Source organism: Callithrix jacchus, chromosome 2, assembly GCF_049354715.1.
Source record: "Callithrix jacchus isolate 240 chromosome 2, calJac240_pri, whole genome shotgun sequence".
NCBI lineage: Eukaryota > Metazoa > Chordata > Mammalia > Primates > Cebidae > Callithrix > Callithrix jacchus.
The window spans coordinates 11,287,294-11,301,864 of NC_133503.1; the positions used below are offsets into that span (position 1 = coordinate 11,287,294).

The 14,571-nt window shown below is 54.8% G+C and overlaps 1 protein-coding gene across 1 annotated transcript; it reads left to right on the forward strand.

Annotated features, from left to right (window-relative positions):
• Positions 1–7,858: 7,858 nt before the first annotated feature.
• LOC144580207 (uroplakin-3b-like protein 1) lies at positions 7,859–13,874 on the forward strand. The gene is made up of 6 exons (XM_078355533.1): positions 7,859–8,011; positions 9,933–10,085; positions 10,289–10,508; positions 11,383–11,459; positions 11,786–11,906; positions 13,579–13,874. Exons 1-6 carry the CDS (start codon positions 7,888–7,890, stop codon positions 13,685–13,687), a joined length of 804 nt encoding a protein of 267 aa, XP_078211659.1. The 5' UTR covers positions 7,859–7,887; the 3' UTR covers positions 13,688–13,874.
• Positions 13,875–14,571: the final 697 nt, after the last annotated feature.

The following is a 14,571-nucleotide window of genomic DNA, read 5'->3' on the forward strand; positions in this document are numbered from 1 at the left end:
TCAGCCTCTTAAAGTGCTGGAATTTTAAGTGGAGCCACTGTACCTGGCCCCTGTATTTCTTTCTTTTCTTTCTTTTTTTTTTTTTTTGAGATGGAGTCTTGCTCTGTAGCCCAGGCTGGAGTGCAGTGGCGCCATCTTGGTTCACTGCAACATCTGCCTCTCAGGTCCCAGTTCAAGCAATTCTCCTGCCTCAGCCTCCCGAGTAGCTCGGATTACAGGCACAAGCCACCACGCCCAGCTAATTTTTGTATTTTTAGTAGAGACAGGGTTTCACCATGTTGACTAGGCTGGTCTTGAACTCCTGACCTTGCGATCTGCCTGCCTTGGACTCCCAAAGTGCTGGGATTACAGGCGTGAGCCACCGTGCCCGGCCCGGCTCCTATATTTATTTCATTAATGTCTGTCCCTTCTACCCAGGACGTCAACTCCACTGAAGCAGAACTTGTTTTTTGTTTCCCATTGTACCTGGCACAGCAGGAGCCCGATGGCAAGCTGTTGAAAGCACGGATCAAATCCCCACACTTCTGCCAACCCCCACATTCCCTCTGTTCAGCTGTTTGTCCACAACCTAAGCCCACACAGGTCCTGGCACATAGTAGAACCTCAGTAAACCATGTGAGATCTCACTGGAAGGAAGCACTCCCCTACTAAAAGAAAGAGCTGGTCAGTGAGGTGGCTCACGTCTGTAATCCCAGCCGTTTGGGAAGCCAAGATGGATGGATTATCTGAGGTCAAGAGTTTGAGATCAGCCTGGCCAACATGGTGAAACTCGTCTCTATTAAAAATAGAAGATAATGGCTGGATGCAGTGGCTCATGCCTGTAATCCCTCCACTTTTCGAGGCTGAAGTGGGCGGATCACCTGAGGTCAGGAGTTCAAGACTAGCTTGGCCAAATTGGTGAAACCCGTCATTACTAAGAATACAACAATTAGCCAGGCATGGTGGCAGGCGTGCCTGTAGTCCCAGCTACTCCGGAGGTTGAGGCAGAAGAATCACTTGAACCCAGGAGACAGAGGTTTCAGTGAGCCAAGATCATGCCGTTGCACTCCAGCCTGGGCAATAAGAATGAAACTCCATGTCAAAAAATAAATAAAAATAAAATAACAAAATAATAATCATAAAAAGAAAGAAAGAAAGAGAGAGAGAGAAAAGAAAGAAAGAAAGAAAGAAAGAGAAAGGAAGGAAGGAAGGAAGGAAGGAAGGAAGGAAGGAAGGAAGGAAGGAGAAAGAAAGAAAAAAGAAAGAAAGAAAGAAAGAAAGAAAGAAAGAAAGAAAGAAAGAAGAAAGAAAGAAAGAAAGAAAGAAAGAAAGAAAGAAAGAAAGAAAGAAAGAAAGAAAGAAAGAAGAAAGAAAGAAAGAAAAAGGCCAAGGCAGGCTGATCACTTGAGGCCAGGAGTTTGAGACCAGCCTGGCCAACACGGCAAAACCCCGTCTCTACCAAACCTACAAAAAATTAACGAAGTGTAGTGGTGCATGCCTGTAATCCCAGTGCTTAGTAGGCTGAGACATGACAGTCACTTGAACCCAGGAGTCAGAGGTTGCAGTGAGCCAAGATTGTGCCCTGCGCCACAGCTTTGGTGACAGAGAGAGACTTTGTCTCAGAAAAACAAAAAGCATCAGAGCCAGGGTGGGGTGGATGAAGCACGGGGCCTTTTCCTCTTGACATTATTATCACAGACAGAGCTCCATCAGGGTCTGGGGGGAGGCCTGAGGCCAAGCTGCTGGAGGAGCAGGGACTGAGTCACCTGCCTTTTTCCTCTGGGCGCAGACCTGGGGTCTGTCTCTGCTGGGGGTGGGGTGAGGCAGAAAGCACCTCCCTCTGCTCCTCCTTGATGAATGGGTATAATGGTTACCATGGAGCTGGGGTCTGTCTCTGCTGGGGGTGGGGTGAGGCAGAAAGCACCTCCCTCTGCTCCTCCTTGATGAATGGGTATAATGGTTACCATGGAGCTGGGGTCTCGTTTGAAGACCGGGGGCTGGGTGGGTCTTTGAGAGCCTTTCTAGCCAATTGCCTTTTGGGAGAGGGCAGGTGGAGCTCCACCCTGCCTCATGAGTCACCCCAAAGGTGCATAGGTAGGCAGGTGCTGGGGCATCAGCTGTTCCCCAGAGCTTGGCATGGCCATCCCTCTGGCCCCCTGGAGCCCACTCCCTCACCCTGGTACTCACTGGAGCTGGGGACATCTGCACCAGGAAGATGGGACGCAGCATGGAAGCTGATCTCTCCCCAGAGCCGTGACATTCTGGTCCTGATGCTATAATATGAATACCACCCGGGGCTGCTTGGCCAGACACCGAGAGCAGGGAGATGTTTCTTATCTGTTAAAAATAACGTCAGGGCTGAGCGCAGTGGCTCATGCCTGTAATCTCAGCGCTTTGGGAGGTCGGGGCAGGAGGGCTGCTTGAGGCCAGGAGTTTGAGCGCAGCCTGGCCAACATAGCGAGTACCCCATCTCTAGAAAAAAACTTAAAAATTGGCCGGGCATGATTGCTCATGCCCGTAATCCCAGCACTTCGGGAGGCCGAGGCCAGTGGATCATTTGAGGTCAGGAGAAACCCCATCTCTACTAAAAATACAAAAATTAGCTGGGTGTGGTGGCAGGCGCCTGTAATCCTAGCTACTCGGGGGGCTGAGGCAGGAGAATCGCTTGAACCTGGGAGGCAGAGGTTGTAGTGAGCTGAGATCGCAGCACTGCACTCCAGCCTGGGAAATAAGAATGAAACTCCAACTCAAAAAAAAAAAGAAAAAATTTAAAAATTAGATGGGCATGGTGGCATGTGCCAGTACTCCCAGCTACTCAGGAGGCTGAGGCAGGAGGATGACTTGAATCTGGGAGTTTGAGGCTGCAGTGAGCTCTGATTGCACCACTGCACGCCAGCCAGACTGACACAGCAAGACCCTGCCTCAAAAAAAAAAATTACTGGACACAACTGTTGTGTCAGACCCCCTAGGCCCGCAGTGGGGAGTCAGTGGGAGAACTAAACAGGTAAACAGACCCAGTCTCTGCCATCAGGGAGTTACAGTTCAATGGAGAAAACAGGCATTCAGCAAAGAAGGACACAGCTGACTAGTGAAGCTCGAGAGGGAACATTTAAACTGTGACAGAGCAAAGCAGATTATAAAAATACAGGGATTGGCTGGGCGCGGTGGCTCACGCCTGTAATCTCAGCACTTTGGGAGGCTGAGGCAGGTGGATCACCTGAGGTCAGGAGTTCAAGACCAGCCTGGCCAACATAGCGAAACCCCGTCTCTACTAAAAATACAAAAAAATTAGCCAGGCGTGGCGGCTCATGCCTGCAGTCCCAGCTACTCGGGAGGCTGAGGCAGGAGAATCGCTTGAACCCGGGAGGCGGAGGTTGCAGTGAGCCAAGACCGCACCACTGCACTCCAGCCTGGGCAACAACAGCAAAACTCCATCTCAAAAAAGAAAAAAATTTAAAATATATATAGGGATTAAAATAGTCTGTTACTGACACCTGAACAGACAGATTGATCCAAGGAATGAAACAAACTCCAGAAGTTGACCTGAGTACACACACACACACACGCACACACACACACACACACATACACACGCACATACGCACACACACACATACACATGCACACACACACAGACACACATACACACGCACATACGCACACACAGACACACGCACACACACATACACACGCACATACACACACATACACACACATACACACACATACACACGCACATACACACACAGACACACACACACAGAGGCAGGTGTGAAAGTCTCTATGACCCTCAAGGTGTAAGGTACACTTTTCTTCTTTTTCTTTTGAGACAGGGTCACACTCTGTCACCCAGGCTGGAGTGTAGTGGCGTTATCTCAGTATAGCTCACTGCAAACTCCACTCCACCCCTCATCCCCTAACCTCCCCAGACCACGCTGAGCTCAAGCAATTCTCATGCCTCAGCCCTCAGCCTCATGAGTAGCTGGAACTACAGGCGTGCACCACCACGCCGAGCTAATTTTTTTGTATTTTTAATAGAGATGGGGTTTCACCATGCTGGCCAGGATGGTCTCGATCTCCTGACCTCGTGATCCACCCACCTCAGCCTCCCAAAGTGCTGGGATTACAGGCTTGAGCCACCGCGCCCGGCCCTGGCCTCATTTTTCTAAATTGCAGAACATGAGGTTCCCGGTGCCCAGGCTCTCAGGACAGAGGGTACAGTGTGGTCACTTTGCATGGCCTCTCTCCCTCCTGAGTTTGTGCCAGGGCCCCAGGCACAGAGAAGGAAAATGGCAGAGGGTGGAGGTGGGGGTGTCTGGTGCTGGGACCGCTCTGGTCCCCCTTGTCACTGTCGGCCTCTCTCGGCACAGTGGCATTGCTGGGAGGTCCTTTGCCTATTCGAGGGGCTGGCAGCCGCAGCCTCTCTGCAGACCAGGGGCTTGGCTTCCAGGTTGACCGCAGCTCCAAAGACCTGCAGAGTCCAGCCTCCCTGCATCCCCAGTTTTCCCCACCCTGGCTCTGCCCTTCAGGTGCAGAAACACGCAGGTCCCTCTGCAGGACTGTGTGGGGAGCGTGTCCCTCAGACTGGCCTGTGTCCTGGCTCCTCTTACTGCCTCTTCCAGAGGTTGTTACCTGCAGCCACCCCAGGATAAATGCAAGGCCAGAGAGGATTCCTGGACTCCTGTGTGCCTGGGGTGGCAGGGACAAACTTAGCCAACAGGTGGCCTGAGCAGGGCCGTGGCGAGGACACCCTTGTCGGCTTGTCCCACATCAAGCTGGACGGTGACACTGAGGATGTATTAGTCTGCAGCACATGATAAAAATGGCATTTCAGCCAGGTGAGGTGGCTCACCCCTGTAATCCTAGCACTTTGGGAGGCCGAGGCAGGTGATCACAGGGTCTGGAGTTCAAGACCACCCTGACCAACATGGTGAAACCACGTCTCTGCTAAAAGTACAAAAATTAGCTGAGCAGGTGGTGCACACCTGTAATCCCAGCTACTCAGGAGGCTGAGGCAGGAGAATCACTTGAACCCAGGAGGTGGAGGTTGCGGTGAGCCAGATTGAACCAGTGCACTCCAGCCTGGGCAACAGAGCAAGACTGTGCCTCAAAAAACAGGCATTTCAATTCGGGAGTGGTGGCTCATGCCTGTAATCCCAGCACTCTGTGAGGCTGAAGTAGGCGGATCACATGAGGTCAGGAGTTCAGGACCAGCCTAGTCAACATGGTGAAACCCTGTCTCTACTAAAAATACAAAAATTAGCTGGGCAAGGTGGCACATGCCTGTATCCCAGCTACTCGAGAGGCTGAGAGAGGAGAATCACTTGAACCCAGGAAGCAGAGGTTGCAGTGAGCTGAGATCACGCCACTGCACTCCAGCCTGGTGACAGAACGAGACTCCACCTCAAAAAAAGAAAAGAAAAGAAAAACGGCTGGGCACGGTGGCTCATGCCTGTACTCAAAGCACTTTGAAGGCCAAGGCAGGCAGATCACCTGAAGTCAGGAGTTCAAGTCCAGCCTGACCAACACAGTGAAACCCCATCTTAAAAAAAAAAAAAAAAAAGGAAAAGAGGGAGTCTTGCCTGGGTGCCGGGACCTGGGGTTGGTGCCCAGCCGTGCCGCTGACCTGCCTGGGACTGCAGGAAGTGTCTTTCCCGGTCGGGCCCCAGTTTCTTCTCATCCGTGTAATGAGATTAGTCATAACACCTGCCCTGCCCACATCTGAGGACCTGAGGAGAGGATGAGTCGATGAGAAAGAACGTGTTTTCAAAAGGGGAAAATAAGCTCTTCCCACATTCTGATGTCTGCTTTCAGCTGCGTTTCAAAAGGGAGTGAGAGGGCCGGGAGCGGTGGCTCACGCCTATAATCCCAGCACTTTGGGAGGCCGAGGTGGGAGGATCACTTGAGCCCAGGAGTTTGAGACCAGCCTGGGCAATATAGCAAGACTCTGTCTCTACAAAAAGTTGCAAAAATTAGCTGGACAACCGGGCGCAGTGGCTCACACCTGTAATCCCAGGACTTTGGGAAGCCGAGGCAGGCGGATCACATCAGGTCAGGAGTTCAAGAACAGCCTGGCCAACACGATGAAACCCCGTCTCTACTAAAAATACAAAAATTAACCAAGAGTGTTTGCGCATGCCTGTAATCCCAGCTACTCGAGAGGCTGAGACAGGAGAATCGCTTGAACCCGGGAGGCGGAGGTTGCTGTGAGCTGAGATTGTGACACTGAACTCCAGTCTAGGAAACACAGTGAGACTCTGTCTCAACACAAACAAACAAAAAAGTAGCTGCGCATGGTGCCTCATGCCTGCAGTCCCAGCTACTAGGGAGGCTGAGGTGGGAGGATCACTTGAGCCTGGGCGGTCAAGGCTGCAGTGAGCCATGATCGCACCACTGCACTCCAGCCTGGGCAACAGAGTGAGACCCTGTCTCAAAAAAATAATAATATAATAAATAAAAGAGACTCCAGAGAGCTTCCTTGACCCTTCCCCCATGTGAGGACACAGCTAGAAGGCACTCTACAAATCAATGGACACCAACTCTTCCTAGATCTTTTTTTTCTTTTCTCTTTTTCGAGACAGAGTTTCACACTATCACCCAGGCTGGAGTGCAGTGGCACGATCTCGGCTCACTGCAACCTCAACCTCCTGGGTTCAATCAATTCTCCTGCCTCAGCCTCCCATACAGCTGGGACTACAGGCGCCCAATACCACATCCAGCTAAATTTTGTATTTTTAGTAGAGATGGGGGTTTCACCATGTTGGCCAAGCTGGTCTTGAACTCCTGACCTCATGATCCCCCTGCCTCGGCCTCCCAAAGTGCTGGGATTACAGGCCTGAGCCACCGCATCTGGCCTTTTTTGTTTGTTTGTTTTGAGATAGAATCTTACTCTGTTGCCCAGGCTGGAGCGCAGTGGTGTGATCTCAGCTCACCTCAGCCTCCCCGTCCCCAGTGATTCTCATGCTTCAACTTCCCAAGTCGCTGGGATTACAGGTGCACGCCCCCATGCCCTGCTACTTTGTGTATTGTTAGTAGAGACAGGTTTGTTGGCCAGGCTGGCCTCGAATACCTGACCTCAAGTGATCCTCCTGTCTCAGCCTCCCAAAGCGCTGGGATTACAGGTGTGAGCCACCGCACCTGGCCTCTTCTCAGCCTCTACAACTGTGAGAAATAAATGTCTGTTGTTTTTAAACCACTCAGGCTCTGGTGCTTTGTTACCACTGCCCGAATGAACCAAGACCTTGAGCCTGGGAGTCAAGTCTGCAGTGAGCCATGATCGCACCACTGCACTCCAGCCTGGGCAACAGAGTGAGACCCTGTCTCAGAAAATAATAATAATAATAATATCGGCCGGGCATGGTGGCTGACTCCTGTAATCCAAGCACTTTGGAGGCCAAGGTGGGCCGATCACCTCGTGGTCGGGAGTTCAAGACCAGCCTGACCAACATGGTGAAACCCCATCTTATAATAATAATAATAAGTACGTGAGTAAAAGGGACTCCAGGGAGCTTCCTTGACCAGCATTTGGTCGTCTCATCTCAGGTCCTAAAGGAAGAGTCGCCAGGTTGGGGACTGTTTGGACAAGGAGATCCACGAGGCAGCCAGCCGAAGCGGGATTGCCCCCGGGGCAGCCTGGACCTGGGGACTGCCTCCTCCTTCCTCAGCCCCTCCCTGGCCAGGTGCTCCTGGGGTGGGGTGGGGAGTCCAGGCTTGTCTTGCAACTGATTGTTCTCTTTGGACCCCTCCCTGGAGGTGCCAGATTCACTGGGCCAGCAGATTCTGCCCCCAAACCTGTCCAACCAGTTGTTTGGGAGGAGGGGGTACCTGGGAGGGGCATCAGGAGATGCCAGAAACAGCCTCCCCTAGCCCAGCACGGATTACAGACAGGGACTTTGGCACTGCAGACGGATGGACAGACAGATGGACAATAGCCAGAGGCTTGGCCCGGCCATGGGGCTCTCTGCGGGACAGTGCCAACTGCTCATGTCGCTGTTGCTGCTACTGACCCGTGTCCAGCCTGGGACGGGCATGGGTGAGTAAGGGCGGGGGTGGGCACAGGGGTACCCACTGCATCTCAGGCTGCAGGACAGACCCCAGACCTCGCCTTGTTGCCAGATTATCACGCGTGGCTCACTGCCTCCTTCCCTGAGGAGAGGTTTAAAGAAGCCCAGGAGAATTCGTGCCCGCAGGAAGTGCTGGCAAGTCCAGCCTGGGCAACATAGCAAGACCCCATTTCTAAAAAAGATTTTTGTTTTGAATTAGCTGGGTGTGGTGGAATGCACCTGTAATCCCAGCTACTTGGGAGACTGAGGCAGGAGGATGGCTTGAGCCCATGCAGTGAGCTCCACCACTGCACTCCAGTCTGGGCCAAACAGCAAGACCCTGTCTCAAAAAAGAAAAGAAAGGAGGGAGGGAGGGAGGAAAAGAAAGAAAGAAAAACAAAGAAAGAAAGAAACAAGGAAGAGAGAGAGGCAGGGCACGGTGGCTCACGAGTGTAATCTCAGCAGTTTGGGAGGCCGAGGCAGGCAGATCACAAGGTCAACAGATCGAGACCATCCTGGTCAATATGGTGAAACCCCGTTTCTACTAAAAATGCAAAACTTAGCTGGGTGGGGTGGGTGAAGCCTGTAGTCCCAGCTACTCGGGAGGTTGAGGCAGGAGAATCTCTTGAACCCGGGAGGCGGAGGTTGCAGTGAGCTGAGGTCACGCCACTGTACTCCAGCCTGGGCAGCAGAGTGAGACTCCATCAAAAAAAAAAAAAAGAAAGAAAGAACGAGAGAGAGAGAAAAGAAAAGAAAGAGAAGAAAAACTGGACAGGCTGAGAGATACAATCCTCCAATCTCTGCTCCCACCAATCTCTGCCTGCTCCACTTCTCTTTCCAAACATTAAGTGCCTACTGCATGCAGAGTGCCCCGGGCTTCAGAGCTAGGACTGAGAGCTCTTAAGAAAGAAATCCTGACAGTCGCCCCCAAGGAAGACTCTAGTCTGAACCTTTAGAGTTGAGTTGAATTCAACGGAAATGAATCGAATTGAACTGAACTGAACTGAACAGAGGCAGCTACTGGAGACATGCAGAGAAGCCTACTCCATCCTTCTGATCCTCCTGGACCATACTTGGGGCTGAGGAGAGGAGGGGGCTGGGGTCCTGCTCCTGCCTAGGAGGCTCAGGGAGAAGATGGGGAGGTGTGAGCTCTCCAACCAGCAAGGCTGGAGACAAGCCAAGCTGCCTTTCCTGTACGGACCTGGGATGCTTGTCCTCGTCTCCCGCCCTTCCCTGGGGAGGGGCGCTGGGAGTCTGAGAGGGGGACCCGGTCCTGAAGGCAAAGATACCTTAGGGCCGTGGCGGAGGCAGCAGAGAACCAGGCACGGAGGAGAGGACATTCTAGACTCAGAACCAAGCTCTGGCTTCAAAGCCTCCGGACCCTCTGGGCAGTCTGTATCCCACCCAGCCTGGGGTCTCAGCCAAGGGGCCCTTCCCATGCCACCCCCCCAATGCCTGCCAAGCCACGCGTCCTCTCATCAAGCCAAACAACCATGTTCAGATGAGGAGCTTCAGATGGAGGTCACTGGGCATGTGAGGAGCAGAGTTCAGTCAGGTTCAGGCTGCCCCAAATCCCAGTTGCATCCCAACATGGCCCGGCCCAGGAAAACTGTGCCTGTCGATGGGGTCTCCTCTCAGCCGCCATTGTCCTAGACCTCCCATAGTGCCCACCCTAGGAGGGTCCTAAGCCAGGAGCCAGGGGCTGGACTCAGACCTCCCGCTCATGCCGATAGGACATAGAGTTGCTGGGGAAGCTTCCTGGTTCATGCCGGACCCGACCTCCAAGGAAATGCCCCTAACCCGGGGCTCCCAAGTTAAGTCTGGATCTGGGCCAGGGGAGACCAGAGCTGATGGGGGCTTGGTTACCCCACTGGACCTCTCTTTTCTGCCCTCCCCTTCTAACTGCCCCAGAGCGCATCCACTACGTGCCCCAGCTCTCAAAGGACACGCTGGCGGGGAGGCTCACCCAGTCCACCTTCACACTGGAGCAGCCTCTGGGCCAGTTCGGCAGCCACAACATCTCGGACTCGGACACCATCTGGCTGGTGGTGGCCCTCAGTAACGGTGGGTGCTGCTGGGGCCGGGCCTCGGTTTTACCCTCTGTGAAATGGGCCTGCGGGCCTGAGAGCAGCAGCGGGCAGGTGTGTTGTGGGGAGATGCAGCGAGCAGGTGCTGCAGGGGATGGGGCCGGGGAGGGCTGTCAGGCCTGGTGTGGTGAGGGTGGGATCCTGCCTGTGTGCCCGGTCTGACCACAGTGCCACTCTTAGCCACCCAGAGCTTCACAGCCCCACAGACAAACCAGGACATCCCTGTTCCTGCCAACTTCTCCCAGAGGGGCTACTATTTCACGATACGGGCCAGCCGGGCACTGTACCAGCGTGGCCAGGCTAGCAGCCAGCTCCGTGTCCTCCGTGTTGGCAATGATACCCGCTGCCAGCTGACAAAACCTGGCTGCAACCATCCCCTGCCCGGCCCGGGCCCCTACAGGTGAGCAGCTCTGCCAGGCCTTGGCTGGTCCTGCCGGCACCCAAGCCGGAGCCTGGGGCAGCTCCTAGGAGGCTCTCTAGGGGCCCCAGAAGTGCCTGGGTCCCCTGCTCCAGCGCAGCCAAAGGGAAGAGGAGGCAGCAGGCAGGGGCTGGGGAGGCCTTCAGGAATTCCGTGAATTCTTCTTCATCTTCTTTTTTTTTTGAGATGGAGTCTTGCTCTGTCACCCAGGCTGGAGAACAGTGGCGTGATCTCAGCTCACTGCAACCTCCACCTCCCAGGTTCAAGAGATATTCCAACCTGTCTCATGAGCAGCTGGAATTACAGGCATCTGCCACCACACCCAGCTAATTTTTGTATTTTTAGTAGAAACAGGGTTTCACCATGTTGGCCAGGCTGGTCTCGAACTCCTGGCCTCAAGTGATCTGCCTGCCTCGGCCTCCCAAAGTGGTGGGATTACAGGCGTGAGCCACCGTGCCCGGCCTCTTCTGCTTTTCTTGTGCAGAAGGTTCCTCTCCTCCAGCCCCAGTCCCCACGGGCCCAGTGGACCACTCAGCTGGCATCTCTCCATCCAGACGGCATTCCTGGGCAGGGTCTCTCCCCACCAAATGCTTGACTCATGCCTGTTCAGTTCTGAGAGATCTCATACCTGCCCGCTGCCTTTCCCAAATGAGGACACAGAAGCCCAGAGAGGGGGAGGGGCGCTCCCACTGTCACACCGTCACACCGCTGGAAATGTCACACCGAGATTCGAACCCATTCTGCCCGGCTCTTTAGCCCCAGCCTCCGGCCCCTTCCTGAGACTCCAGGCACCAAGGCCTGATGGTTTCAGGATTGGGGGGGGACCACTATGCCCAACGATGGGTCTCCCATTCAGGGTGAAGTTCCTGGTGATGAATGACAAAGGACCTGTGGCTGAGACCGAGTGGTCCAGCGACACCCGCCTGCAGCAAGGTAGGGGCCAGTGGCTGGGGTCAAACGGTAGGGGCGGGGGCAGGGCAGCAAGGTAGGGGCCAGTGGCTCGGGTCAAACCATAGGTGCAGGGGCCGGGGGCCTGGGGGCCCCGGAAGACTGAGGATGGGCCAGGGGAACAGGTCAGCCCACTACACAATCAGAGGCACCGCGAGCATCCTGCTATCAGCAGGCGCCCCTCCCCGAGGCCTGGGCGGTGGTGGTGGAGGCTGGGAAGTGATTGGTCTGGATTCCGCCCAAGGGCCCCTTCAGGTCGGATAAAAATTTCTTTCCCCGCCCACCGGTGACGCCCCCATCACCGCCCTCAGCCCAGGAACTCCGGGCTGTCGGCAGCCCCCAGAGCCCGGGCACGGTGGTCATCATCGCCATCCTGTCTGTCCTCCTGGCACTCCTCCTCACGGCCCTCCTGGCTGTGCTCATCTACACCTGGTGAGTGGCCCCGGCTCAGACCACCCAGGCCCCTTGGGAGGGGCGGTGCGCTTGGCTATTAACCCCTTCCTGTCTAGCTCCTCCCCGCCCGCCTCTTGCCCACCTTCCAAGTGGGCACCGTGCACCCCCTGGTGACAGCATCTGGGATTGCAAGTCGGGGCGGCCTGCAGACGCCCCAGTGTGGCAGGGGAAACGCCCCAGGTGGAGGGGAATTGCTTTCAGGCTAAGCTCTGGGCATCGCCTCAAGACGTCATACAGGCGGGGTGCGTTGGCTCACGCCTGTAATCCCAGCAGTTTGGGAAGCTGAGGAGGGTGGATCACCTGAGGCCAGGAGTTCAAGACCAGCCTGGCCAACATGGTGAAACCCCATCTGTACTAAAAATACAAAAAATTAGCCAGGTGTGGTGGTGTGCGCCTGTGATCACAGCTACTCAGGAGGCTGGGGCAGGAGAATGGCTTGAACCTATGAGGTGGAGGTTGCAATGAGCTGTTATACCACTGCACTCCAGCCAGGGCAACAGTGAGACTCCATCTAAAAAAAAAAAGAAAAAAGTGGGGAGGCTGGGCGAGATGGCTCATGCCCGTAATCCCAGCAGTTTGGGAGGCTGAGGAGGGCGGATAACCTGAGGTCCAGAGTTCGAGACCAGCCTGGCCAACACGGTGAAACCCCGTCTCTTCTGAAAATACAAAAATTAGCCGGGTGTGGTGGTGTGCGCCTGTAATCCCAGGTACTTGGGAGCGTAAGACAGGGGAATCGATTGAACCCGGGAGGCAGAAGTTGCACTGAGCCGAGATCACACCCCTGCACTCCAGCTTGGGGAACAAAAATAGAAACTTCGTCTAAAAAAAAAAAAAAAGGTGTCATACAGAGCTCAGATGCCTGAACCTGGGGCACAGAGGGTGTCCACAGGCTTCCTAGAGGAAAGAGGAGACCTAGCTCTGGTGGGATTTGGGTAAAAGGGTGAGAGGGGTGACTCTAGGAAGGGGGTGGCAGAGAGGGGGGGGAGGCATGGGGGCTTCTGGGGCAGGAGCGGGTCCCAGGTGCCCAGCTGAGGAACTGGGCTGTATCCTGCAGCCTGTGGAAGCCGGTGGTGGGTTTTGATCAGGGGAGACAGGCAGATGATGTTTTGTATTTTTTTTGAGACAGAGTTTCATTCTTGTTACCCAGGCTGGAGTGCAATCACACAATCTCCACTCACCACAACCTCTGCCTCCTGGGTTCAAGCGATTCCCCTGCCTCAACCTCCCGAGTAGCTGGGATTACAGGCGTGTGCCACCACACCTGGATAATTTTTTATATTTTTAGTAGAAATGGGGTTTCACTATGTTGGCCAGGCTGGTCTCAAACTCGACCTCAGGTGATCTGCCAGCCTCAGCCTCCCAAAGTGCTGGGATTACAGGCGTGAGCCACCGCACCCAGCCAAGCGGATATTTGAGCGGGATCCTGGGGTGTGGAGGGTGGAGGGGAAGAGTGGTGAGGAGCAGGAGGGAGGAGCTACATTTGTGAGGTTTGGAGAAATTGCCTCGTTCCCTTTGGTTAATTCTGCCCAGCCAGTGGAGACTCAGTTTCCCCTGTGCGTTGGGTGGGAGCATGCTAGCCACTGGCTATGGGACTTTGACCAGAGCCCTTCTTCACCATCCATCATCTCTCCCTCCCTCCTCCCCTCCCAAGCTTCAACAGCTGCAGGAGCACGTCTCTATCAGGCCCAGAGAAGACAGAGAGTGTGAGAAGGTACACCACACACCACACGTTCAGCACTCCGGCCGAGGGGTCTTCCTGAGGGGTTCCAGGGCAGCCCATGTGCCCCTCCGCCTCCTCCCTGGCCCAGGCTGCAGAGCCCGGGCTTGGACAGGCCCTGATGCTTCTGGACCCTGAGAAAGATTAATTCTAGATGAGGGGCAGGGGTGGGTGTCCTAAGCCCAAAGCTTGCACCAGTCTCTTTCAGAAATAAATGTCCCCGATACCTCCCTGGGCAGTCTTTCTGGACCACTACCCCTGGCTCCTCCTCCTTGGGGAGTTCCACAAGGGCATGTAGGACCGGGATGAGGCTCAGGATCCTAGGGCAGTTGTTAGCTGAGGCAGGACAGGCCTCTGCCAGCCTCACTGTCCCTGATGATAAATCACGCAACATTTATCATCAGGATTCCCGCTCAGTGCTCAGACCTCAGGGGCCAGATGCTGCCCTCAAGGTGCTCACTGCTGTAGGGGGAGGAGAGTGACACTACCACATTCGAGAGAAGGAGAGGACACAGTTGTCAGGGAGATGGACTGTTTGAGCTTCAGAGGCAGCATCTTGGGGAGGGGTGGCTTTGAAGAAGGAGCAGGACACCTGGGCTAGGCGGACCTCGGGAGGGTGCCAGGCAGGAGTGGCCACGTGTTGCTGATGGGCTGGTGGGGAGGGTGAGAGACGAGAGGAGGCGGGGAGACACCCTGTGCCATGTGGAGGGGCCCCGCCCTCTGGGGCAAGAGGTCAGGGAGGAGGGTGCTGGCTGGGTTCCCAGGCACCTGCCCCTGGGAGGTGCAAATGGCCCTAATGGGGTTATTAGGTGGAGCAGAGGCATCCGGTTCCTGCTGTGGAGGAAATGCTTCTTGAAGACACCAGGCTGGGAGAGGCAGGCAGGGGAGGGGGCAGACAGGCTGCCAACCTCTGTGAGATAAGCCCTG

Bases quoted from the DNA above. Each gene is read 5' to 3' on its own strand.
- LOC144580207 (XM_078355533.1), top strand. From the start codon at position 7,888: ATGGACAGACAGATGGACAATAGCCAGAGGCTTGGCCCGGCCATGGGG. The intron at 11,460-11,785 runs GTAGGGGCCAGT...CACCGCCCTCAG, and splicing joins CGACACCCGCCTGCAGCAAG to CCCAGGAACTCCGGGCTGTC. The intron at 11,907-13,578 runs GTGAGTGGCCCC...TCCCCTCCCAAG, and splicing joins GCTGTGCTCATCTACACCTG to CTTCAACAGCTGCAGGAGCA.